Raw genomic sequence first — 22,004 nt, forward strand, 5'->3', positions numbered from 1 at the left:
CAGCTGAGCACCCCGGCTTGTCCGGATCCGCCTCCATCCCCACCTCGACCCACGCTCGCCTGAAAAACCTTCGCCCCCGCCAAGGAGCCGCCCTGCCACGCCGGGGCTGAGCTCACCCACCAGACTGGGGCCGCCCCCAGCCACGGAGGGTGTCGGGAGAGCCCCCCAGGCAAGCGGAACCTCCCAGCCCCAGCACCTCCTTTGGGGGCTCCCGGCAGCCTCTCGGGGCTCCTCCCGCCTGGCCCCCGAAGGATGTGTCTAACCACCACCCTAAAACCTCTCCATGGGACCCCTCTGCACCCGCTTGCTGATGCACCAAGGATGCACCATGGTCAGGGACGTGCCCCCCCAAACTCTGCTGCTCCCATCGGGGTGAAAAATTAACCCACCCCCCCAAAAAAGGGACTTTCTCCCCGGAGCTGGTGGCGGGGTGACGCCGGGAGCCCGGTGGGGAGGTGAAGCCGACACCGGCCACCACAGCGGGTTTGGCATCCGTCTTGATTAAAGGCCTCGCTTAACACCCGCCCGGCCGTGTCTGACAGCACCCCACAGCGCCCCACAGCCGGGGGGCCAGGGCAGGGCCGGGGGGCTCCCCATTCCTGAGCCGGCAAACCCCACATTAATCACTGGCTGCAGCCTGGTGGGGCCGGTGACGCCAAAATTTGCTGGCACGTGGCCAGCCCTGTGGTCAAGGGTGTCACCCCAAAGCAGCTCCCCCCCAAATCCCAGCGGCTGCTTGGAGGGAAGGCTTCCCAAAAAAATGGGAAGAAAAGCTCCTTTCTTGTCGTTTTTTTGTGATTTATTTGTTTGTGGTTCTCTGAGGGGTTTGGGGCTGCTTGGTCCCGGCCCCCCCAGCTGCAGTGCCAGCCGCCTGGGCTAATTGCATCTGTGAAATTTAATTAATATTGAAATAAATCTGCAAACAGCGTGGGGGGATGTAGCACCTCGTGGCAGGTAACATGGGGGTGGAGTGGCCCCAGGAGGGACCCCAGGGGGGACCCCCACTTTCCTGGGGGCTGAGCAGGGACTGGCGCTCCCTCTGCCTTGAGCACTGCTGAGCTTGCGGCACCCCGGGAAGGGCAATACCCCCGGGGGGTCCCCCACACCCCCCATAACTCCCTGGGGTTGCCCTATACCCCCCAACTACCCCTCCAGGTAAGCTCTCGCTGCCCCAGTTGCCCCCCCCGGGCTGCCCCTACACCCCCCATTCCCCCCCGAGCTTGCCCAGACTCCCCTTCTCCCCGGGGTGCCCCTTGTCACCCCCATAACCCACCTGGGCTTGCCCAGACGCCCCCCCCCCGGGGCATCCACTCCCCCCATCATTCCCCCGCACCCACCCGTGGGTGGGGACACCCCCCCCTCACCCCCGGAGCAGGGCACCTGCCGCGGGGCGGAGCCTCATCCCTTCGGCGCAGCCCAACGGGCGGTGAGGGGGGGGCGTGGTGAGGGGGGGGGGGCGTGTCCTGGCGGCATATGCATGTATGCAGATGAGCAGGTGCGGGCAGAGCGCGGCGGGCAGCGGGGCGGGCAGCGGGACGGGCAGCGCGGGCCATGGCGGCGCCGCGCTCCTTCAGCGCCGCGGAGGTGCGGGCGCGCTGCGCGCAGGGCGCCTGCCTGGTCCGCTGCCGCCGCCGCCTCTACGACCTGAGCGGCTTCGTGCGGCTGCACCCGGGCGGCGAACAGCTCCTGCGGCGCCGGGCAGGCACCGACGTGAGCGCCGCGCTCGACGGGCCGCCCCACCGGCACTCCGCCAACGCCCGCCGCTGGCTGGAGCAGTACTACGTGGGGGAGATGGAGCCCGGCGACGAGCAGGTACCGCCGGTTGCCCCGCGGCCGGGCTCTGCGGCTGCACCGGGGACGGGAGGTGCGGAGTCTGCAGGGTGCCCCCGGGGCCGGGGTGTCCCGTGTCTGGGGTATACAGAGGCTGTAGGGTGCCGCTAGGGCTGGGGTGTCCCGTGTCTGGGGTATACAGAGTCTGCAGGGTGCCCCCGGGGCCGGGGTGTCCCGTGTCTGGGGTATACAGAGTCTATAGGGTTCCCCTAGGGCTGGAGTGTCCCGTGTCTGGGGTATACAGAGGCTGTAGGGTGCCCCCGGGTGTCCCGTGTCTGGGGTATACAGAGGCTGTAGGGTGCCCCTAGGGCTGGGGTGTCCCGTGTCTGGGGTATACAGAGTTTGAGGGTGCCCCCACGGCCGGGGTGTCCTGTGTCTGGGGTATACAGAGTTTGTAGGGTGCCCCTAGGGCTGGGGTGTCCCGTGTCTGGGGTATACAGAGTCTGTAGGGTGCCCCCATGGCCAGGGTGTCCCGTGTCTGGGGTATACAGAGTCTGTAGGGTGCCCCCATGGCCAGGGTGTCCCGTGTCTGGGGTATACAGAGTTTGTAGGGTGCCCCCGGGTCTGGAGTGTCCCGTGTCTGGGGTATACAGAGGCTGTAGGGTGCCGCTAGGGCTGGGGTGTCCCGTGTCTGGGGTATACAGAGTCTGCAGGGTGCCCCCGGGGCCGGGGTGTCCCGTGTCTGGGGTATACAGAGTCTATAGGGTTCCCCTAGGGCTGGAGTGTCCCGTGTCTGGGGTATACAGAGGCTGTAGGGTGCCCCCGGGTGTCCCGTGTCTGGGGTATACAGAGGCTGTAGGGTGCCCCTAGGGCTGGGGTGTCCCGTGTCTGGGGTATACAGAGTTTGAGGGTGCCCCCACGGCCGGGGTGTCCTGTGTCTGGGGTATACAGAGTTTGTAGGGTGCCCCTAGGGCTGGGGTGTCCCGTGTCTGGGGTATACAGAGTCTGTAGGGTGCCCCCATGGCCAGGGTGTCCCGTGTCTGGGGTATACAGAGTCTGTAGGGTGCCCCCATGGCCAGGGTGTCCCGTGTCTGGGGTATACAGAGTTTGTAGGGTGCCCCCGGGTCTGGAGTGTCCCGTGTCTGGGGTATACAGAGTCTGTAGGGTGTCCCCGTTGCCGGGGTGTCCCGTGTCTGGGGTATACAGAGGCTGTAGAGTGCTCCCAGGTCTGGGATATACAGAGTCTGTAGGGTGCCCCTGGGGCTGGGGTGTCCTGTGTCTGGGGTATACAGAGGCTATAGGGTGCCCCAGGTCTGGGGTGTCCCACGTCTAGGGTATGCAGAGTCTGTAGGGTGCCCCCGGATCCAGGAGGTGCAGTGTCTATAGGGTGCCCCAGGTCCAGGGTGTCCCGTGTCTGGGGCATACAGAGTCGATGGAGTGTCCCCAGGTCTGGGAGGTACAGCGTCTATAGGGTCCCCCAGGACCAGGCTGTGCAGGGTCTGAGTAGCGCGGGATCTATAGAGCACCCCAAGTCCAGGGTGCACAGGGTCTGAGCCTTATGGGGTCTATAGGACACCCCAGGTCCAGGCTGTGCAGGGTCTGAGCCTTACGGGGTCTATAGGGCACCCCAGGTCCAGGCTGTGCAGGGTCTGAGCCATACAGGGCACATAGAGGCTGTGTGGGGTGTATGGGCTGTGGAATCTTTGGGGTGCATGTAGTGTATAGGGTGTATAGGGCACCCAGGTCCAGGTCTGAGCCGTGTGGGATGTGCTGTGTGTTGGGTCTGAGCTGCGTGGGACGCTTGGGGCCTGGCCTGTGCAGGGTCTGGGGCATGAGGGGTGTATGGGGCAGGAGGTGTTTGAGGCTCCTGGGGCCTGAGGGGTACAGAGTGCAAGGGTCTGGGCGCATGGGGCACAGCGGCTCCGGGGAGGTCTGTGGGGCCGGGGTCTGTGGTCCTGAAGGTAACGAGGTGCAGAGGGTCTGGGCTCCTTGGGGCCCGAGATGGACCCTGTCCCAGCTGCGCCGAGCCTGGGACCTACGGCGTCCCACACCATGGGCACATCCCCCCCTGGCTGGGCCAGGAGGTAGGGCCACTGGGTCACCCTGGTGTGCCAGCACAACCTGGAGGTGTTTGGGTCTTCGGAGGGGTGTGGGACAGGGGGACGGGCAGCTCAGTGTTGGCTTTAGCAGGGCCACGTGGCACGGGGTGGGCGATGGAGCGGGGGGCCAGGGTGCTGGGCGCTGGGGTCCGCTGGTGACAAGCGGCTGCTGCTGGGAGTGGAGCCCGGCCACCTCGCTCACTGTCTGGGCATGGGGTGGCCGTCACTCAGTGCCGTCCCCGCCGCACCAGCCCCGCGCTTGGCCGCTGCCCGGGCGGAAGGGAAAGTGCCCCGGGGAAGCATCGCCACCGCCGCCGGGTCAACTCCCAGGAGTCAGCGTGGCACCGGGCGCTGCCGCCCGGATTACCGGCCCTCACTGGCATGCCGTGGGCAGGACGCCCGAGCAGCGGGCCAGCCCGGCCCCCTTTGCCACCCCAGCAGCCGCTTTCCCCTCCGGACACCCCGGCGAGGTCGGTGACCGGTCGGTCCCTCCGGGCTGGTTGTTTGAACTGGGTTCTCCTCCCCGTGGCACAGCCTCGGCCCCGATGGGCGGCAGCGCCACAGACGGGGCTTTGTTCCTCCTCGGTGCGACGCCTGCTCTTTCCCCGGATTCCGGCGATGGCACCTCCTCTGTTGGGACACTCGTTGCCGCCGCCGCCTCGCAGGCATGACAAGCCTGACGGGTTGGGGCAAAGGAAGGTACCGGACAAACGAGTTCTCGTGCCGCAGCCTGCGCTGAGGGGAATTGCCACCGTCCCAATGCAAATACACAGCGTGATAACGCCGGGGCGCAAGGGGATCAGACACTACCTGGCACTAGATAAACGTTCCCGGGCTGTAACATGGCGGGGAGGATGAAAGCTGCCCGTGCCGCGTCCAGCATGCACCTGATGTGTGAGCTGCTCTGCCAGACTCGCCACCCCCAAAGATATCCCCTTTGGAGGGAGATGGGGGGTGTCCATGCCCTTGGTGGTGCTTGGGTTCTTTCTTTGGCTGCTTTTGGGCAGGCGTACCCCAAGTAGCAATTTGAAGGAGGCATTGCATGGTCCCGGTCTGGCTCCGGACCCCCACGGCTTTGCCTGAGCCTCTCCTCGCCCGTTGGAGGTCCCAGGGCTGCACCATCCCCATGTTGAGGGACGCGGGAGCCTGTGGTCCCGCAGGCATCCAGCATCCCCTGCTTACACCCAGGGACTTCGAGGGTTTTGGAAAAGGGGAAAAAAATATGTTAATGCAGGAGGGGTGAAGAGGAAGATGAGAGCCAGCCTTCATCTCACCAGCATACCTCTCCACACCCCTTCCTGTGGCTCTCGGGAGCTCGGCTCCATCCTTCAGCCGCAGATCCCTCTTCTGCATCACCCAGCCCCGTTTGGCAAAGGACAAATTAACCCCCAAACTTTTTATCTATGCAAACAGAACGTATAGGGGAGATCAAAGTGAGAAGTGATAATTGCCCAAACTAGACAGTGGATTTTAACAGCCTTGCTAGAGGGAAACTGGATCATCTAATTACCCCTCCAATTTAAGCAATGAGAGACTTTCATCACAGCCTCTTTGGGGTGCGTGACGTGGCTGTGAGTCACGGTAAATCCCTCGTCCCTCTCGGGGTTGGTGTCCTCCCCTTCCTTTCGCCCACATCGCTGCGGGTTGGGCTTGTCCCGGCTCTTTGTCCCAGCCTGAGCTCACTTGGACGTAGGCGCTCGCACGTTCTTCAGGGGTGTCACAAGAAGTGTCTTTTTTTATTATTATTGGGACAAGTTAAATTCAACCTCCTTTTAATAGTCCTGCTGCACCCAGTGTTTAATGGGCTGAGATGCAACCCGGTGGGGCTCTGCCAGCCACTGCCTGGGAACCGCGATGCGGTTGGGATGGTGATGCTGGGACTGTGCCACTGCGGGTGGGGACCTCGCTTGGGCTCCCTGTGCCTCGTGGGGTGTCCTTGTGCTACATGCCTGAACCTGCACTGCCAGTGCAGCCTGGCCTGTGAGGACATCACCAAATTGAGCCGTTTAGGAGCTCGGTGAAGGTGCTGGAGGCTGTGGGGTGACGCAGAGGCACGGCAGGGCTCCTGCAGGGTTTGACTCGCTGGGAAAACGGGCACAGGAGACAAAACCCAGGTCCGGGCTGCTGGCAGAGTGGCTGTCTGCAGTCAGCATCGCCCTGCTTGGGCCAGGGAGGGGTTTCCAGCTTCTCCTCCTGCCTGAGTCCTCGGCACACTGGACACCATGCCGGGACCATCCCTCCTACCTGTACCTGCTCACATCACAGCTGGATTTTGTTTCTCTCTTAACACTGTGAGCCCTGCTGCGGGGCAGCACCGCGGTGGCGTAGCCACTGCTCTCCACCCAGTGTGGGACCAGTGCTGGGCTCCCCACCTGACCCACGCCGGGCAGCGGGATGCTTGGAGGTGGATGCCAGGTCACCCGGTCACCACGCTGTGCCCTGGGTGTTTGGCCCCGTTGCCTGCTGGCAGGAGAGCCAGCACCTTGCTGGTGCTGCCATTTTCCAGGGTGGCGGTGTGGGAAGGCGGCGCTTCATAGGCGTTAACTTTCCCTTCGTTACATCAGGCCTCTTGCACATCTTTCCTGGCAGGACCTGTTTGCCTGGGAACGAGTCAGATGCATCAGCATCACCCACAGGTGACAGGCAGAGCCCAGCACTCGCAAAGACCCCTCCAGCCTCCTTTGAACCCACCTTTTATTTGGAGGAGGAGGATGGGCAGAAGCCCCAGCACTGGTCTGGGTGCTGCTGGGGCTCAGTCCCCATGGGGCCCCTGTGTGCTCGGGGCAGGCAGGAGCGTGCTGCTGCTCCAGGGAGCAAGCTGGGGCACGCAGGCATGGCTTGCACCCCGGTTGCGCCATGGCTGCCCGTCCTTTTGGTGCCAGCCCCGGGGTGAACAAGAGGAGAGCCTTCCTCCTGCTCCCTGACTGAGAAAGAGGAGGAGGAGGTGACTCAGGTGAGGCTGGGTGCTGGAAGGGAGCTGCCGTAGCACTCAGGGCAATGGCATCTTACTGGTGGCACCCATCCTCCCCAGCCTGGGTGCTGCTGGCGAGGTGGGGTCTGAGCCCCCCACGTCCGCCTCCCTGACCTGGGAGGACAGGGAAGCCTCTGGCCATGGTGTGATGCTCAGGCATCCGTGGGCAGAGGAGTTGGAGGCATGTGGACATTTCAGAAAGGGGAGGAGAGGTGCCGGGGTGTTGCAACAGCCTGGCTTACCTAAGCATCCTTCCTGCTGCTGAGGCTGCGGTGAAAGTGGTGAGGTGGCGCATGGGCTCATTTCTCGAGGGATGGAGAAGTTGTCTCTCTCTCTCTCTTAAAGCCAAACATTCTTCCAAAGCACCTGCAGGGAGGTACCAAAACCATAACTTGACCATCCTCATCTGGATTTCAAGTCATCCCACCTCCCCTGGGATTTCAGGTTGTCTGGTGGAAGGACAGGGCATGCAAAGTTGAAAATAGTGGTGGGAACCCTCGCAGAGAGAGGTGTGGTGGTCCACAGCACGAGCTCACGCCGACGCTCTGCCTGCTCCAGTCCAGCCTGGCTGGAAATATCCCCTGCCCTGCCCGCTCCCCCGGGGCGAGGGGCTACCCCGGACTGGGTAGCACAGCTCCTGTACCAGTGGGATGAAGCTTGAAATCTGGCTAGCCTGGGAAAGGGGTGGGAGCCCAGCTGGCAAGGAGTGCCTGCTGTCGGCAAACAGCACCCAGGCCCTGCCTCAGCGTCACCAACACGGCACAGAGTAAAGTCCTGTGCACCCCGGTGAGGTGACGCAGGTCCTCCTGCATCCCAGCTCCTCCTGCAGCTCCCGGGGTGGGGAGTTATTCCCAACAGGGATGCGATGCCCTCGTGTCCCTCAAGGGAATTGCATCCCTCTCGGAGCAGCGGGGAGAGCATCCGTCGAGGAGCTCCGTTGGTGCTGCAGCTGCCAGGAGAAAATTCTTGTTGGCTGCAAGTGGCACGGCTGGGAACCCCGGCGGGCATTGCTGTGCCGGGGCTGCCGCGCCGTGCCCGGCTCCCAGGTTAATGGGTAACTCAAGGTGACAAAGCAGGAGAAAAGGCATGTTTGGCACGTCCTGCCTGCGGAGCCGTCGGGCTGCCGGGGGGCACGGCTGGCTCGGGGCTTGCACAGACACGCTGCGGCCTCGCCAAGCCCCCCACCGGCGGCAGGGCCAGTGCCGGAGCTGGCAGGGCTGCGGGAAGGAGGCCGGTGCTGGCAGCCGGCGATGCGTTTGCTTCCAAGCATCAGACGAGGCAGGTTTCTCCTGTTTCTCAGCCAGCCCTGGCAGCAGGACCACAGCCTGGGCTTCGTCCTGCCACACCAGCACGTCCCCCGGGCCTCGGCATGCCCTCTCTAGCCAAAACCAACCCCCCACCCCACCTTGCATGGCCTGTGGCAAAGGTGCCCGGCCCAGCGCCGCCCTGCAAAGGGCACTCTGCCTTTTTCCCTGGGGCAAGTGAGGTCCTGCTGCATTTTTTCCCCTGTGCCCAGAGCCAGGATGGTGGCAGAGGCCATGTCACGCTCCCCTGCTCTGGCAGCCCAGCTTCCTCAGGGACTGAAACGCCAAGCTGGGCTTTGGCTGGAGAGCAGCAGTGTTGGGGGGGGAGCCCCACGGCGCCGGCATTGTGAGCGCTAACCCGGCGATGCCCCTCGCTTCACTGGCAGCGGCGTTGGCTCAGACTGGCGCTCACCAGGCCACTGGCCTGCGGGAGGGTGAGCTGCGCTGCCGCACCGCCCCTCTGCCAGGGGAAACGATGGCCAAACGCAGCCCGGTGGGGTGGTCTCAAAACCGGGCTTGGGGGGAGGTTTCCTGAAGGACCCGAGCACGCGGTGCTCGGCGCACGGTTCGAAGGGCAGCGCAGCTCGCTGGTGGCCGCATCCCTTGGGAACCTGCTCTGCAGGAACTGACTGACTTAAATTCATCAGATTTTTTTCCCTTATTTATTTAGCAGGCGGGCGCAAACTCATTCTGCCCGTGCCCCTGGGTGGCGTGGCCACCACCATCCCCAACCACGTCTGCCACCAGTGCTTCACCGTGGGGTTTCCTTCTCTTTTCAGAGCCACCCCGAGCCGGTGGATGAGAAGGTGGTGGAAGCTGCAGCCCAGAGCCCAGCACGGATGGATCCCCGCTGTAAAACAGTGGATGTGGAGACAGTAAGAGCCGGGGTGCCTCCAGCACACTGTTTGCCTGAGTGCTCCTGGGGCAGACGAGGTCTCCTCTTCCTGGCATGAGCACTGGCTTTCTGCTGACCCTGGGATGGGAGGGATGCTGGGAGGGAGCCGACCTGGCTGCTCCCGCCCTTTCTCCCAGAGCAGACAGCATCGCTTGAGCTTTGTTGCCTGGGTGTGGCCACGCTGGGAGGCTCCTGTGGCAGCAGCGTGGGTGGAGGTGGCTTTCTCTGACAGTAGCTGTGTCCTTCGAGCGGGACGTGCTGCCAGGCTGCATCTTGCTTGCTTTATTTTATTTTTTCTTCCTTTCTTTTTTTCTTTTCTTTTTTTTCATTTTTTCCTCTTGACTGAGCACCAGCAATGAACACTAAGGAATCCCCCGCCCCAGACAGGGCAATCCCCATGGTGCCCGGTGCTTCCTGCCCTGCCAGCTCCTCTCTGAACACACCACGGGAGCAGGGATTTGTCCCCAAGGTGCCTTTGGACGTCCTTAGCTTTCACGGTACCATCTGGCCGCCGTGCCTTGCACAGCCCCAGCTCACAGTGAGCATGCTTTTATCTTGCAGAAGGACTTTTTTTTTTTGAGCAGGAGAACACCTTCCCCCTTTCTTAATATTTTGCTGCTGACTGCCCTTAAAAGCAAATCTGCCATCCCAAAGTGACCTTTTTGCTCTAACTATTCCCCTATCTCCCTGACACAGGGTGTCTCCATCCCTGATGGAGAGCTGCCAGGCCTGGGGCTCGGCCGGGCGAGCACAGTTTCTGTCTTGGGGCAGAGGTGGGACTGAGAAACCACCTTATCTGGCCGGGCCAGCAGAAGACACGTCCAGGGATGCTGAGTGGCAGCAGAGGCAGTGCTGCCGGTTGGGTGTCTCTATTTTCATCCCGTGCAGACATGCGCACCTGCACAGGTCCCTTCTTGCTCTTGCAACCATCTGAACACAGTCGCTGTTCCAGTGCCTGACATTTGCATTCCCATCCTGTATCCCTGCTCCCCATCCTTTTCTGCTTCACTCCTCACTGCCAGAGCACTGGAATGGCTGCGGGTACCCCACACGTCCTCTCCGCAAGGAGAAAAGCCCTTGGCTGGGGCAATGCCATGGGGATGGGCTCCATGTCCTACCGACGGCTCGCTGGCATGGCTAGTGAGCAGGGAGCACCGCTGCTCGCTATCTAATCTTGGCAGCTCCTGGGTGGGGAAAGAGCCTCGGTTATCAGAGCCTGACACTGAGCCAGGTCCAGGTACAGTCGCCTTCACCTTGAACTGCCAGCAGGTACCCGGTGGCACGGGGGCAACCTCAGCCCCGCGTTCCTGGGTAGATGGGGCTGATGTGTGCCTGGCTCTGCTTGTCTGCCCCACACCGGTGCTTGTGGGGAGCTTAGGGCTGCTTGGAGCAAGAAACAGCTGCTTGTGGGGCATGGGAAGGGGTTTGCAGCCCGAAATCCTGCAGCTGCAGCGCAGCTTTGTGCCCGGTACTGGGGTGGTGTGTGGGTCCCATGGGGGTACAACCGCTCTCTGCTCCCCAGGACCTGGTGGACTGGCAGAAGCCCTTGCTGTGGCAGGTGGGCTACTTAGGGGAGAAGTACGACGAGTGGGTGCACCAGCCTGTGGATCGGCCCATCCGCCTCTTCCACTCAGATCTCCTCGAGTCCCTCTCCAAGACGGCGTGGTGAGCCCCCGGGGTTCTGCACCATGCCTGGTGCCTGCATGGGGAGGGGGGGACAGCTCGCCACTCCACAGGGCACTCCGTCTGACATCTCCCTCTACCCCGTAGGTACGTGGTGTTCATTGTGTGGGCTCCCGTGGTGCTCTATCTCAGCTGGGTCAGCTACACCTCCCTCGCCCAGGGCAACACCAGGCTCTTCTCCTCCTTCACCACAGGTACGAGCAGCAGCAAAGCCTTAGGGCTCGGCTCTGGGGGGTGGACAGCCATGGACAGGGGGAAACCTCTGCATCCCTTCCCCATCCCTCCTTCCATGCATGCTCGCCACGAGCCACATGCAAGGGTGAGCCCCTGTCCCCACAGCCACCAGCTTGTCCCCTGCACGAAGCCGCCTGCGCTGCTTTAAAGCTTGAGCTCACCCACCTCCATCCCCTCCTCTCACCCACACCATTCGGTCCCCCTGGGAGGATCGATGGAGGCATAGAGCCCACTGGCCCAGGGTGCAGCCCGCTCCTGATTGCCTCCCTTCCCTCCATCCCCAAAACCGAGCCCCACCAGGACTGTGGTGTGTGCCCCCCCCCGCTGACGCCCACCCCGGGCTGCGGCTGAATGCCGGCATGGCGGGCAAACAAACCCGGCTCTCAGCGCTGCCGGCGTCGCACAGTGCGGGGCTTGTTTGCCCGAAGCGCTTGTCCTTGAATCTCCCACTGTCTGCTCCCCCGGGAATAACAAGCGTGGCCGGGGCAGCCTGTCTTCTTTGTTGTCCTTTTTTTTGCTGGGCTCCCTATTTTTTTTGCAAGGTGCCACCCGGTGCCAGCTGTGCCTGGCTGCGGGGTGGAGCGATTTACACAGGCACCCCCCTGCTCCTTGAGGCATTAGGCACCTTGCTGCCGAGAGGTTTTTGGATTTTTTTTTCTCAAAAATGAACAGGTTTGAGGGGGGATCTGAATTCTGCTAGCGAGGCTGCAGGACTGGCAGCCGGCCCTGAAAGGAGGAGGTGGCTGAAAAATGCTCTGCGGGGGAAAGTGCCCAACAAACCTATTCTTTTTCCCCAACATAAAATAAAACCAACGCCAGCAACACTGTTTAACCCTCACAAGTGCTGCCTGTGCAGATAAGGTCCCTCCTGCCTTGTTCTGGTGGGTTAAGCAGCTCTGTAAGGATGGGGCTATCCCTGGAGTTCATGTCATGTCCAAGCTCCCAGTGGCATCTGGGATGCAGGGGACCCCCCTCGCCAGCTCCTTACGGCAGTGAGAAGCCGACTGTTTCTTAAAGAGCGTAAATTAATGGGAATCAAAGGAAAATGTGCTTTGGAGCGGTGCTTGGGAAGGTAGCTCCCTGGGGAAGCTCAGGGTGAGAGGGAGGGAGAGCCGAGCTTCACCCCGATGCCTATGGGAGGATGGCGATGGATAAGAGCACCCGCACGTTGCCTGCCCTGCTGACCGCTGCACGTCTCGTTGTGTAGAGTACTCCATCCCCGTCCACAAATACTACTTCCCCTTCATCTTCCTCCTGGGGATGTTCCTGTGGTCCCTGCTAGAGTACCTCATCCATCGCTTTGTCTTCCACATGAAGCCACCTGCTAGTAACTACTATCTCATCACCCTGCATTTCTTGCTGCATGGGCAGCATCACAAGGTGAGTCGCAGCTTACGCCTCCACCGGCACCCGCCGGGCCGTGGGAACCGTGGCCTTTGCTCAGGCGGAGCCTGTTTGTGCGTGTTTGACGTGACTCGTGGCATCTTCGCCCCAAGCTTGGGCCCTTACCTAATACCGGTGAGGGCTGCAAGACGGGCTCGGTGGAGCTGGAGTTAAATCTGCAAGCTCCAGTTGGACGAGGGGGAAGACCAAAAAAGCCATGGGCTCCCTCTAGCTTCACTGGAGGAAACATCCCCATGGAGCTTGGGGACCTGCCAACCAAAGCCACTGCCTGCCCGGCCACCTCGGTGTGGGCAAGGGGCTGCTCTCGCCAAGGGTACCTCTTTTGGGGGGGATTTCTGGGGGCTGCTTTGATGTTGGCTTGTCCTGAATGGGTGTCCCCAGTGCTTGGCAGGGCCCAATGCTGGGGCCCCCCAATGGTGGGGACGTGAGGTGAGCTAGGAGCTGCCTGTCCCACCGTCCTTCTCTGCTTCCAGTCTCCCTTTGACAGCTCCCGCCTGGTCTTTCCTCCCGTGCCAGCCTCGCTGGTGATCGGCTTCTTCTACGGCGTCCTGCAGCTCCTGCTGCCCGAGGTGCTGGGGCTCTCAGTGTTCGTCGGGGGGCTCTGCGGCTACGTCATCTATGACATGATGCACTATTACCTCCACTACGGCTCGCCGAAAAAAGGCACCTACCTGTACGGACTGAAAGCTTATCATGTCAAGCACCACTTTGAACACCAAAAATCAGGTACCACCGTGTTCCCTGCGCGTGCCAGCAGGGACAAGGGGTGTAGAAGCCCCGTCTGCCTGCATGTGTGCAGCTGATGCTCTGAAATATTTGGCATTTGGGATGGGGAAGCCCAGGTGTTGCTGGGGATGTGGCCTACGAGCTGCTGCAGCCCCCATGGGGCACGTTTCTCAGCCCCCAGGTTGAGGATGGGGAGCCAGCGCAGCACGGGGGCGAAGGCAGCAGCCCGTCTTGCTGACAGGCACCAATACCACCCGGGAATGCCGGGGTGGAGGCAGAGCCCCTGCGGCGCTGGGATGTGGGTGCCCGTCCCCGCCCGGGGCAGTATCTCCTCCTGCCGGGAGGCGTTGGCGGGCACAGGGTGAGGCCCCAGGCTTCCCCGGGTCCGTCCCACACCTTCCCCAGCCCGGCACTTGCTCAACCTGCCCTTTGCCCGGTTTCCTAGGAGAAAACGCCCCGTCCAGATAAGCTATCATCCATGGGGCTGGTGGCATGGCCCAGCCAGGTCCTTCTGCTCCCGCAGCTCTTCCTCCTCGCCTTGCCTTCCTCCCTCCCTAAAATGCAGGCAGTCCTCCCTCCTGGCCCCGGCATTGCTGGCAGCTGTCGTCACCTTTGCACTCAACCGGGTCCCATCCCTGCCACGTGCCCCTCATGCTGGCTGCTCCCAGCCCCGCCGGTCTCGGTGACGGTGGCACCGGCTCAGTTAATATCGAGCGAGCTGCACCCTGTCCCCGACAGCATCCTGGTGACGGCGGTGCTGTGGGCTGAGCGCTCTCTCCCCTGCTCGCAGGCTTCGGCATCAGCACCCGCTTCTGGGATCACCCCTTCCGGACGCTCATCCCTGAGGAGACCTTCGAGAAAGAGGACTGAGGGCCCTGGCGCGGTGTCTGGCTGCTGGCTCCGTCCCTCCGGGGCTGGGGCTGACACCCCTCCCCAGCCCTCTGCGAGGCCGGCTGGCCCCTGCCCCCTTCCCGGGGGCTGTGCCACAGTGGTGGCCCCACACTGGAGCACCCCCGTGGCGCGCTGCGGTCCAGCTGTGGTACTGCTGAGGGGGACACGGGGGCGAGGATGTGGGGAAAGGGGAGGAGGAGGTTGTGGGGCTCCCTGGGGGGCTCCTGCCCCCTCCTTGCCGCCCTCCTGCTCCAGGCCACGGATGCACGGCAGGTCTTGCTGCCCAAGAGATGAAGTGCCTGATGCCGCCCTCCCTCCCCCGCCCTGGCACCTTGATGGAGCGCCCCCGAGCCCCTGGCCCTCCTGGGGTGTCCCCTGCCCGGGGCATCCAACACGCTGCAGTTAACCCCATCACCTAACTTGTGCCGAGGGGCTTCTGTATCCCGGATCCTGCTCCCGGCCTGATCCCAGCACAGGGTTTTCTTGGCCTGCAGCCCTTTGGGTGGGGATCCTGCAGGTCTGGAGTTTGCCTTTTTCTAACCAGTGCACCCATATTTCTCTGCCAGATTTATCAAGTTCATGTTTTTTGTAGACATTGGCTACTTGAAACTCAAACTCCAATGAACAGAATTGCTACGAGATGCCTTTTTTGCTGATCCTGTGATTATTTTTTTTTTCTAATGTTTACTGCAGATATTTAAAGGTCTGGAATAAAGTTATACATAAAACTGTAGACACTACAATTGTAAATAAACTGTATATTTTGAAAAATAAAGCCTTTTAAAAAGGGTCTGGTGAACGTATCCCTCAGGGCTCCCACGTTCTCCCACCCTTGGTGCATCCTTTCCCATCGCTGATGGCCCTCGATGCCGCGATACCTTGCGGTTGCCTTTCTTGGCTCCCCACGCTGACGAAAGCTGTGCTGTTGACACTGGTGAAGGAGATGCTTTTTGCAGGGGGGAACCACAGCAAACCTGCTTGACCCTGGGCTCTCGGTAAGCGGAAGCTGGCCGAAGCCGCCGCTCAATTCTCCGAAGTTGGGCAATGACATCACGTGCTGCCTCACACTTCCCAAAATCAGCCTGGCCCTCTGACGAAGCCACCTGCCAAACTTCCTGCGCTCCCGGCAGAGGTCAAGCGCTGTTTCCAGCACTGGTGCCCGCAGCCTGCTCCTTTCGATGCTGGGGGGTCCTGAGCCTGCGGGGATGGGGAGGGGAACGGAAAGTCCCAAAGGACCAGCATCCCTCGTGCAGGACGGGTGTGCTCGAGGGTCCTGCTGCCCGAAGCGGGAAGCTCAGCAGGGTGCCGAGCTGATGCCGAGGGTGTTACAGCGCCCTCGGCCAGCCTTGTCGCAGCTGGCGGCACAGCAGAAGGGGTTGGGGTGCTCAAAATAGCAGCAAGTGTCAATGTGGGGTGCACAGCCTCCCCCATTGCCTTCTTCCCGATGTGCTCCTCGTGGGCAACTCCATCTTCCAGCAGGCAAAACCCAGCACAGGGGGATACAGCTTGCCTGGCCCCTTCTTCCACCACCCCGAGCAGCTTGCCCGGAAAGGGGAGCTGAGGGGGCATGGGAAGCCACGGTGGGTTGCACAACATCCCTTCCGCTGCCGGCCGGAGCAGCAGCCAGGGAAAGCACCCTATAAATTCACGCTCATCCTGCCGTGCCTCCCCAGTCTGCGGAGGCAGCCGAGGCGAAGGCAGCAGAAGCAGAGGCGAGCAAAGCGGGCCCAGGTAAACCCAGCTGATTTCTCTTAGCAAGCAGACGAGCTTCTTCCTTGGGGGCCATGCTGGAGAGAGCCTGAAGAGGAAGGAGAGTGGCTGCAGCTTGTTTCTGGTGCGTTTCTGTCTTGTTTCCAGCCGGCAGAGCCCGGCACCCTTCTCAGCGCTGGCTGCACCAATGGTGCAGGTGGCTGCTGCTAGTTTCCCTGCAACAGGGGCAGTTTTCTGCCCCCGCTGCCTGGATGCGGGCTGGGGAGCTGGAACCATCTCTGCAGGGAGGCTGAGCACATAGAGTTTGATTTAAAGTCTTAAGTGACAGGGCTACAGGGAGAAAATATAAAGAAGTTGGGGACACCGGGGCTGTGAAGGCGTGAAAGCTTTTATTAGATGGGTGACAACAGAGAGAGACATTGGCTAGAAATGAAAATGGATCTTCATAGTCAAAGATGTAGGTTCTGTGGGCAGGACCCCAGGGTGGCATGGGGCCGGTGCTGGGGAGCGCTGCCCAGGGCATGCTCCTTGGGTCATTGCTGACTCTGCTCATCTGTGTGTAAGCTCTCTGGGAATGGCTAACACTAAATTAATTTACATACATCAAGCCAAAACATCTCTTGCTAATGCAGAGCGAGATGTGCCAATATTGCTGCTACCGATGTCTCTGTTTGCGTGTGCCCGCTCTGGTCTGCACGAGCGGCTGCGGTGCTGGGCAAAGCAGAGAAAGCAAAACAGCCAGGGGAGGTATAAGGGGCTGTAGGAGAATTGGAGGGTGGTGTGCCATGTTAAGGCTGTTCCTTAGGGTGGAAGTCGTGGAAGAGCCGCATCCGGCTGATCTCCGAGCAGTGCCCGAGGCTCATCTCCACCAGACGCCACCAGCCCACATCCCTGGTGGCCAAGCCCTTTTCTGCAAGCATGGAAATTGTGGAGAGACTCTTCTCTGTGGCCCAGGCCATCTACGCCCAACTCGAGCAGGTGAAGTGCTGTAAGCACCAGTGCCAGCGCCTCGTGGAGCGCATCCAGATCCTGCTGGAGCCCGTGAGGATCCTCGAGGCTCAGCCACACAAGTACATCTCCCACCAAGAAGAGGAACTGCTGAAGAAGCTGCTCCGAGCACTGGGGGAAGCCCAGAAATTGGTGATGAAATACAGCCAGGCCAGCTGGATCCAGAAGTTCCTGAGAGCCCGCAGCACCGGTGAGGAGTTCATCTGGGTGAATGAGAGCCTGGAGGACATTGCCCAGGGACTCTCGCTCCTGTTGCAGGCAGAACAGAAGCAGTCTTTCCTGGAGGCTTTCCAGGCAAAGACATGTCGCAGGCAGGACGCCGAGGACCTGAGGGATGACAGAGCTTTCTTGGACCAGGTGATCGCAAGTAAGTGCGCATTTAGCAATCCCTCTTTCCCTGAGACCAGCGGTTGACACCTCTCCCCAGCTGCTGCCCAGCTTTGGCTCAATGGCCATGGCCAAAGAGACCCAAAGGGACATTTAAACCATGAGAAAAACTAACTGCATCAGTCCTGTACGTTCATCAGCAGCCTCACCTCTGCACGTTTCTCTCCCCAGGTACTGAGGAACCTGAAGATGTGACCAGGGAGATCTACATCGACAGGCAATGTATGGAGAGCAAGGTAGACTGGATGCAAAGCGAGCTGAACAAAATCGTGCGCGTGATGGAATGTAAGTTGGCGTAGCACCTCTAAGCACCCTGTGCACTCTGTCCTTTCCCCCCGAGCCCTGCCTAATATATCCCTTGTTCCCTCCCGGTGCATGGCGGGAGCAGGCTTGAAGAAGGTCAATGTTGCTAAAAGAGAAGACATCACAGAGATCGAGCGGGACCACCTCACCTTCTACAGCCACCTGCAGGACACTGAGAGCTACGACCTCTATGAGGGCGAGTACCTCAAGTACCCCGTCGCCATCAAAACCTTCAAGAGGCCGCTGACCACTGACCCAGCGTGAGTTGTCCTGGGTGGGAGTGACACGGGGCAGCCAGGACAAGAGGGTGCACAGCGCTGTGCCATGCCTTGTTCCAGAGATCTCACTGTGCTGTCCCTTTCTGCAGGAAGGTGAGAGACATCTTTGAGAAGGAGATTCAGACCCTGAAGAAGTTTGAGTCTCCAAACATCCTGCGCATGTATGGGATCTGCATTGAGGAGAAAGGTAAGGGGTGTCACATTAATGTCACCCTTTCCCTCCCCTGCTTGTCCACAGCACTAGCTGGTGGCAGAGTTTGTCGTGGTCCCCTCCCAAGAGGTGGCACAAGGCAGTGTGCTCAAGGTTTCACCTTGCAGATGGGAGCCCCTGCTTCTCGATTGTCATGGAGTACTGCAAGCACGGGACGCTGCGGGATGTGCTGACCAAGCAACAGCATCTCTCCTGGGAGGTTCGCATTCGGATGGCCCTGGGAGCCGCCAGAGGCCTTTACAGGTGAGCTCCTGTATAAATCGGTAAGTCCACCTGATGATCCACAGGCCACGCTCAGCTTCCTGGTGTCTCTCAGTAAGCAGTGGTATCCTGTTAGACACTGTTTCCACCACCTGGGAACAGTGGGATGGGAGGCAGGTGAAGAGGTAGGCAGTGGGTTTGGATGCAGTAGTGTCCATCTCCCTTGGTCACTGCCCCCTACATCTGGCTTCAAGCCTGCAAAGGTCTGGAAGGGAGAAACCCTCTTCCCCACCCCCATAGGGCAGCTTCAGGAGCACCCTACAGCACGGCCAGTTCTCCTTATGGGTCCTGCTCATCCCAAAGGCTCATTATTTTGCCCACAGCGGCTCTTTCAGCACCTTCTGGAAAGATTGGCTTGGCAGGGTTGGTCCACCAAGACAGGCAGAGAGCTGCTGGTTTCTCTGGGTGCATGTCAGTCCATCCCCTATGCAGCAGGAGAGAGCCCCGAGGTGGGGATGGGTCCATCACGTCTTGCCCTTGGTTCTGTCTGGCTGCAGGTTGCACCAGACGGAGGAGAAGTCCCGACTCCACGGCTGCATCTGCAGTATCAAGTTCCTGGTGGCCGGGGATTACTGTGTGAAGGTAAGGACAATGCTTGGAGAAGCTTTTGGGAGTTTTGCATGTTTTTGTGGCTGTCTCCCCACCACCACCACCAAAGAGATTTACAATGGTCCAGAATAAAACCTGGGATTAGAGCCATCTCTCCTGTCACCTTAGACATTTACACCTCAGGTTGTCATTATCTCTGTTTTATCATCTGCAAAGCGAGCGTTTCTGAGCCATCCACCCCGGGATGAGCTGAAACTAGAGCAATTCACCTGCTTCCACCTGTGTTTTCACTTGCAGAAAGACCATGTGCCAGGCCGCACACACAGTTGCATGCCAGCCTTTGCTGCCCAGGGCACCTCGCTCTGTTTTCTCCATCTCAGGACAGTCCCCAGCCATGCCACAGGTTTCTGTGTTTCTACCACTTCTCCCTTTCTCTCTCTCATTCTCTTAACCAGCTGTCAGGATTTGAGCTGTGTGAAACAGAGTCATCCATCAAGAGGAAAGCCAAGAAGAACTGGAAACAAGTCTCTATGTTGGCTTATGTTGCCCCTGAGAACCTGAAAGACATCAACTACCCCTACAAGAGGCCCTGTGAAATATACAGGTGTGTGTGCCCCTCCTGGGAGAGATGCCAGTAAGCAGGCAGATGTCTGGCAGAGTAGCTGTTGAGCTGTGGAAGAAGGCCAGGTTTAATCAAACACATAAGCAGCTGTTTGCAGTTGGCATAGCCCAACAGTCCCCTCTGTTAGAAAGGAGGACGACATGGTGGGATGAATGCTGAGACTCTTGCTTGTCTCTTTCCAGCTTTGGGATCGTGCTGTGGGAGATTGCAACCTCCAAAATCCCATTTGAAGGTGAGACAAAGTATCCGGTCCCCTGTGTAAAAGCCACACAGCCCAGTACTGCTGCTGTCTGGTGCTGGATGCTCCCTGCTCCTTCCCGGAGCATCCCACCCTATGCAAGTCCCAGTGGCAGTGCCTGGTGTGCCTGACTCTGCACAACAGCTTCACAGCTTCTCCTGGGATTCCAATTCAGTAAAGCATTTCAGCAACATACTTAAACCACAAACATGCAAGTAATTTTTGTCTCTATTTGATGTTCCTGTGCATTGAAGCACAAACGCTTCTCCTTGCTCCGCTGGAGCCCAACGGCGTCACGCCAAATACTGGGGGGGTTCACTGCAGATACAGTTTGGGTGGCTTCTCTGTTGGTTTCGCCATGCCATGGGCCGCAGGAAGGCTCTTAGTGTGCCTTCGTACTGGGTTTCCTCCCCAGCACCCTCCTGTGGCAGCAGAGTTCCATCCTGAAGCTCCTGTTTGCACACGTGTTGTCTAGGCTGCACTCCTGAGGAGATCATGGAGAAAATCTGCAACGACCATTACCAGGACCCTGTTGGGGAAGATTGTCCTGAAGACCTGCGGAAAGTCATTGACCAGTGCCGTGCCTTTGACCCTTCCCAACGCCCTTCTGCCGAGGGTAAGTGTCCTGGACATCTGCTCCGAAGGTCTGTTGTATCCCTCAATCACCTGCTTCAGCAGTCAGTTAGCCCCTTATTTTCCATATGAATTTGTCTGCCTTTGTGTTTGGGATCCCTCCTTCACCTACCTTCTCATGCTAATGAGTCCCCTAGTACTAGATCTCTCTTCTGTAGCCTGACGATACAGTTAACATTTACCCATGCCATGTCACTAATCACCAGGCTGTTCATTTGGCATCACATAAGAGTAAGCTTTTTTTTCGCAGACAAGTGCTGAACTGGGAGCAGGGGTGTGTGGGTTAGTCCCCTCTCAGGCCCTGCAGATCCCATAAGTTGAAGGAGCAGCCACCACACAGTGCAGGAACATTTGCTGCCTTGGGCTTTGAGCAGTAAATTGTAATCTTGGGAATTGCTCTGCAGCAGGGAAGATTTCAGTATCTCTGCAGTTGGTCTGGGTCTGATCAGGTCTCCATCAGAAGATTTAACAGAAACAGCAGGAAAAGATAGAGGAATCTGGTGTGCTTGAAGGCACAGAGGTTGTACCCTTCCCTCAGTTCATCTCTCTAAGGGCAGAAAGCTTCCTTCCTTCAGTCTCATCTGCTCCATCCTATGGGCACAGTTTCCATACAAGAGATGTGGAAAATGGGCATAAGAAACCACTGTGTGCCGTGCTCTCTGTGCCTCCATGTCCCAACAGCAGGTCCCTCAGCAGACCCTGCTGCAGGGAATCGCCTCGGCTGAAGTGAAGACACCCAAAAAATCATCAGAGACGTTGGCAAAGCCACACTGAGGATACAACCTGTCTTTATTACTCTAATCCAATGTCCAGCTGTGCCTGCATGGTGCTGAGCTGGAAAGACATCTTCTCGCTGCTGTTTCCAAGCATCTCTCCGTATACGTGGCTGCTTGTCTTTGGGCTGTACTCACCTGTGTCTGCTCAGGCCTGTCCCCTGCTAATGGCTGCCCAGTCACACAGGCCTGAGGAGAGAGTGACTCCATGTCCCAGTTGTTATCAGAGGGAAAGCTATCTTCTCATCAGGGAGGGGGAAAAAAAAAAAAAAGCCTACAACAAATGTTCTGTTTTGATTAACGCCATCCTTGTGTTTTGCAGAGATTGTGGACTCGCTGGCTGACCTGCAGAGAAGCAGAAACCAAGGAAGTTAACCGCAGAAAACAGGATCGGGTGCCCAAAAGGAGCCGGGCACCTCGGAAAGCAAGCCAAGGGAAAGCAGCAGGCCTTCCTCCCACAGGCCAAAGCACGCGGCTCGCCCCTCTTCCCCGCCTCGCTGAGACCCATCGTTCAATACACGTGTATTTATTTCTGTATGCCCAGACCTTCACCTCTCCAAGGGGCCGTGCCTGGGTTGGCCTCAGAGGCAGCTGGCGGGCAAGGGCACCCTGCCACAGACCCCCCGAGACACCGCCCCGGGGACTCCAGGGGAGGCCGCAGGAACCCCAGGGGCCGGGGGGACCAGAGGGACGCCACCCAGCCACCTTCCCCCGGCCTCGCCGCTGCCCGCGGGGCGCTGGGGTCCGGCTCCCCCCGGGCTCCTTCAGGGCTCCCTCCGGGCCCGGCGGGCCCCGCCGCCATAGCAACGCCCCGCCCACCTCGATCCCTGTTTGAATCCGCTGGAGCTCCCGCTCTTTTCGCCCCAGCCGCAGCTCCCCCAATGGAAACTCGTTCCCCGGCGCTTGCCCCGCCCCCTACGGCTGCCGGGCGTCTGGCCGCCCAATGAGCCGCGCCCTCCCTACGACGTTCTGGCCAATCAGAGCAGGCTCTGGCTCCCCTCCCATCGCCCCCTTCACCCCTCGTTTCGTCAGACAGACGGACAGAGCGACTGTC

General features: G+C 60.1%; 2 protein-coding genes across 3 annotated transcripts; both read left to right on the forward strand.

The window, feature by feature from the left end:
- Nucleotides 1-1,506: 1,506 nt before the first annotated feature.
- FA2H (fatty acid 2-hydroxylase) lies at nucleotides 1,507-14,767 on the forward strand. Its single transcript, XM_074839839.1, has 7 exons — nucleotides 1,507-1,812; nucleotides 8,924-9,019; nucleotides 10,562-10,704; nucleotides 10,810-10,916; nucleotides 12,164-12,336; nucleotides 12,834-13,086; nucleotides 13,877-14,767. Exons 1-7 carry the CDS (start codon nucleotides 1,552-1,554, stop codon nucleotides 13,954-13,956), a joined length of 1,113 nt encoding a protein of 370 aa, XP_074695940.1. The 5' UTR covers nucleotides 1,507-1,551; the 3' UTR covers nucleotides 13,957-14,767.
- A 917-nt stretch (nucleotides 14,768-15,684) lies between these two features.
- Nucleotides 15,685-21,484, forward strand: MLKL (mixed lineage kinase domain like pseudokinase). 2 transcript variants are annotated; one of them, XM_074839614.1, is made up of 11 exons: nucleotides 15,685-15,811; nucleotides 16,493-17,062; nucleotides 17,254-17,367; nucleotides 17,471-17,645; nucleotides 17,753-17,850; nucleotides 17,982-18,117; nucleotides 18,633-18,717; nucleotides 19,140-19,288; nucleotides 19,489-19,538; nucleotides 20,020-20,160; nucleotides 21,273-21,484. In XM_074839614.1, the coding sequence occupies exons 2-11, from the start codon at nucleotides 16,606-16,608 to the stop codon at nucleotides 21,323-21,325; spliced, it is 1,458 nt and encodes a 485-aa protein (XP_074695715.1). In that variant the 5' UTR covers nucleotides 15,685-15,811; nucleotides 16,493-16,605; the 3' UTR covers nucleotides 21,326-21,484. The 2 variants fall into 2 exon arrangements, with proteins under 2 accessions (XP_074695715.1, XP_074695717.1); XM_074839616.1 differs by lacking the exon at nucleotides 15,685-15,811 and having other exon boundaries at nucleotides 16,425-17,062.
- Nucleotides 21,485-22,004: the final 520 nt, after the last annotated feature.

This window comes from Strix aluco, chromosome 14, assembly GCF_031877795.1.
Source record: "Strix aluco isolate bStrAlu1 chromosome 14, bStrAlu1.hap1, whole genome shotgun sequence".
Taxonomy (NCBI): Eukaryota; Metazoa; Chordata; class Aves; order Strigiformes; family Strigidae; genus Strix; species Strix aluco.

Coding starts and splice junctions, on each gene's coding strand:
- FA2H (XM_074839839.1), top strand. CDS start 1,552: ATGGCGGCGCCGCGCTCCTTCAGCGCCGCGGAGGTGCGGGCGCGCTGC. Junction 1,813..8,923: donor TGGAGCCCGGCGACGAGCAG/GTACCGCCGGTT, acceptor TTCTCTTTTCAG/AGCCACCCCGAGCCGGTGGA. Junction 13,087..13,876: donor CTTTGAACACCAAAAATCAG/GTACCACCGTGT, acceptor CCCTGCTCGCAG/GCTTCGGCATCAGCACCCGC.
- MLKL (XM_074839614.1), top strand. CDS start 16,606: ATGGAAATTGTGGAGAGACTCTTCTCTGTGGCCCAGGCCATCTACGCC. Junction 17,646..17,752: donor CCGCTGACCACTGACCCAGC/GTGAGTTGTCCT, acceptor CCCTTTCTGCAG/GAAGGTGAGAGACATCTTTG. Junction 19,289..19,488: donor AGGCCCTGTGAAATATACAG/GTGTGTGTGCCC, acceptor GTCTCTTTCCAG/CTTTGGGATCGTGCTGTGGG.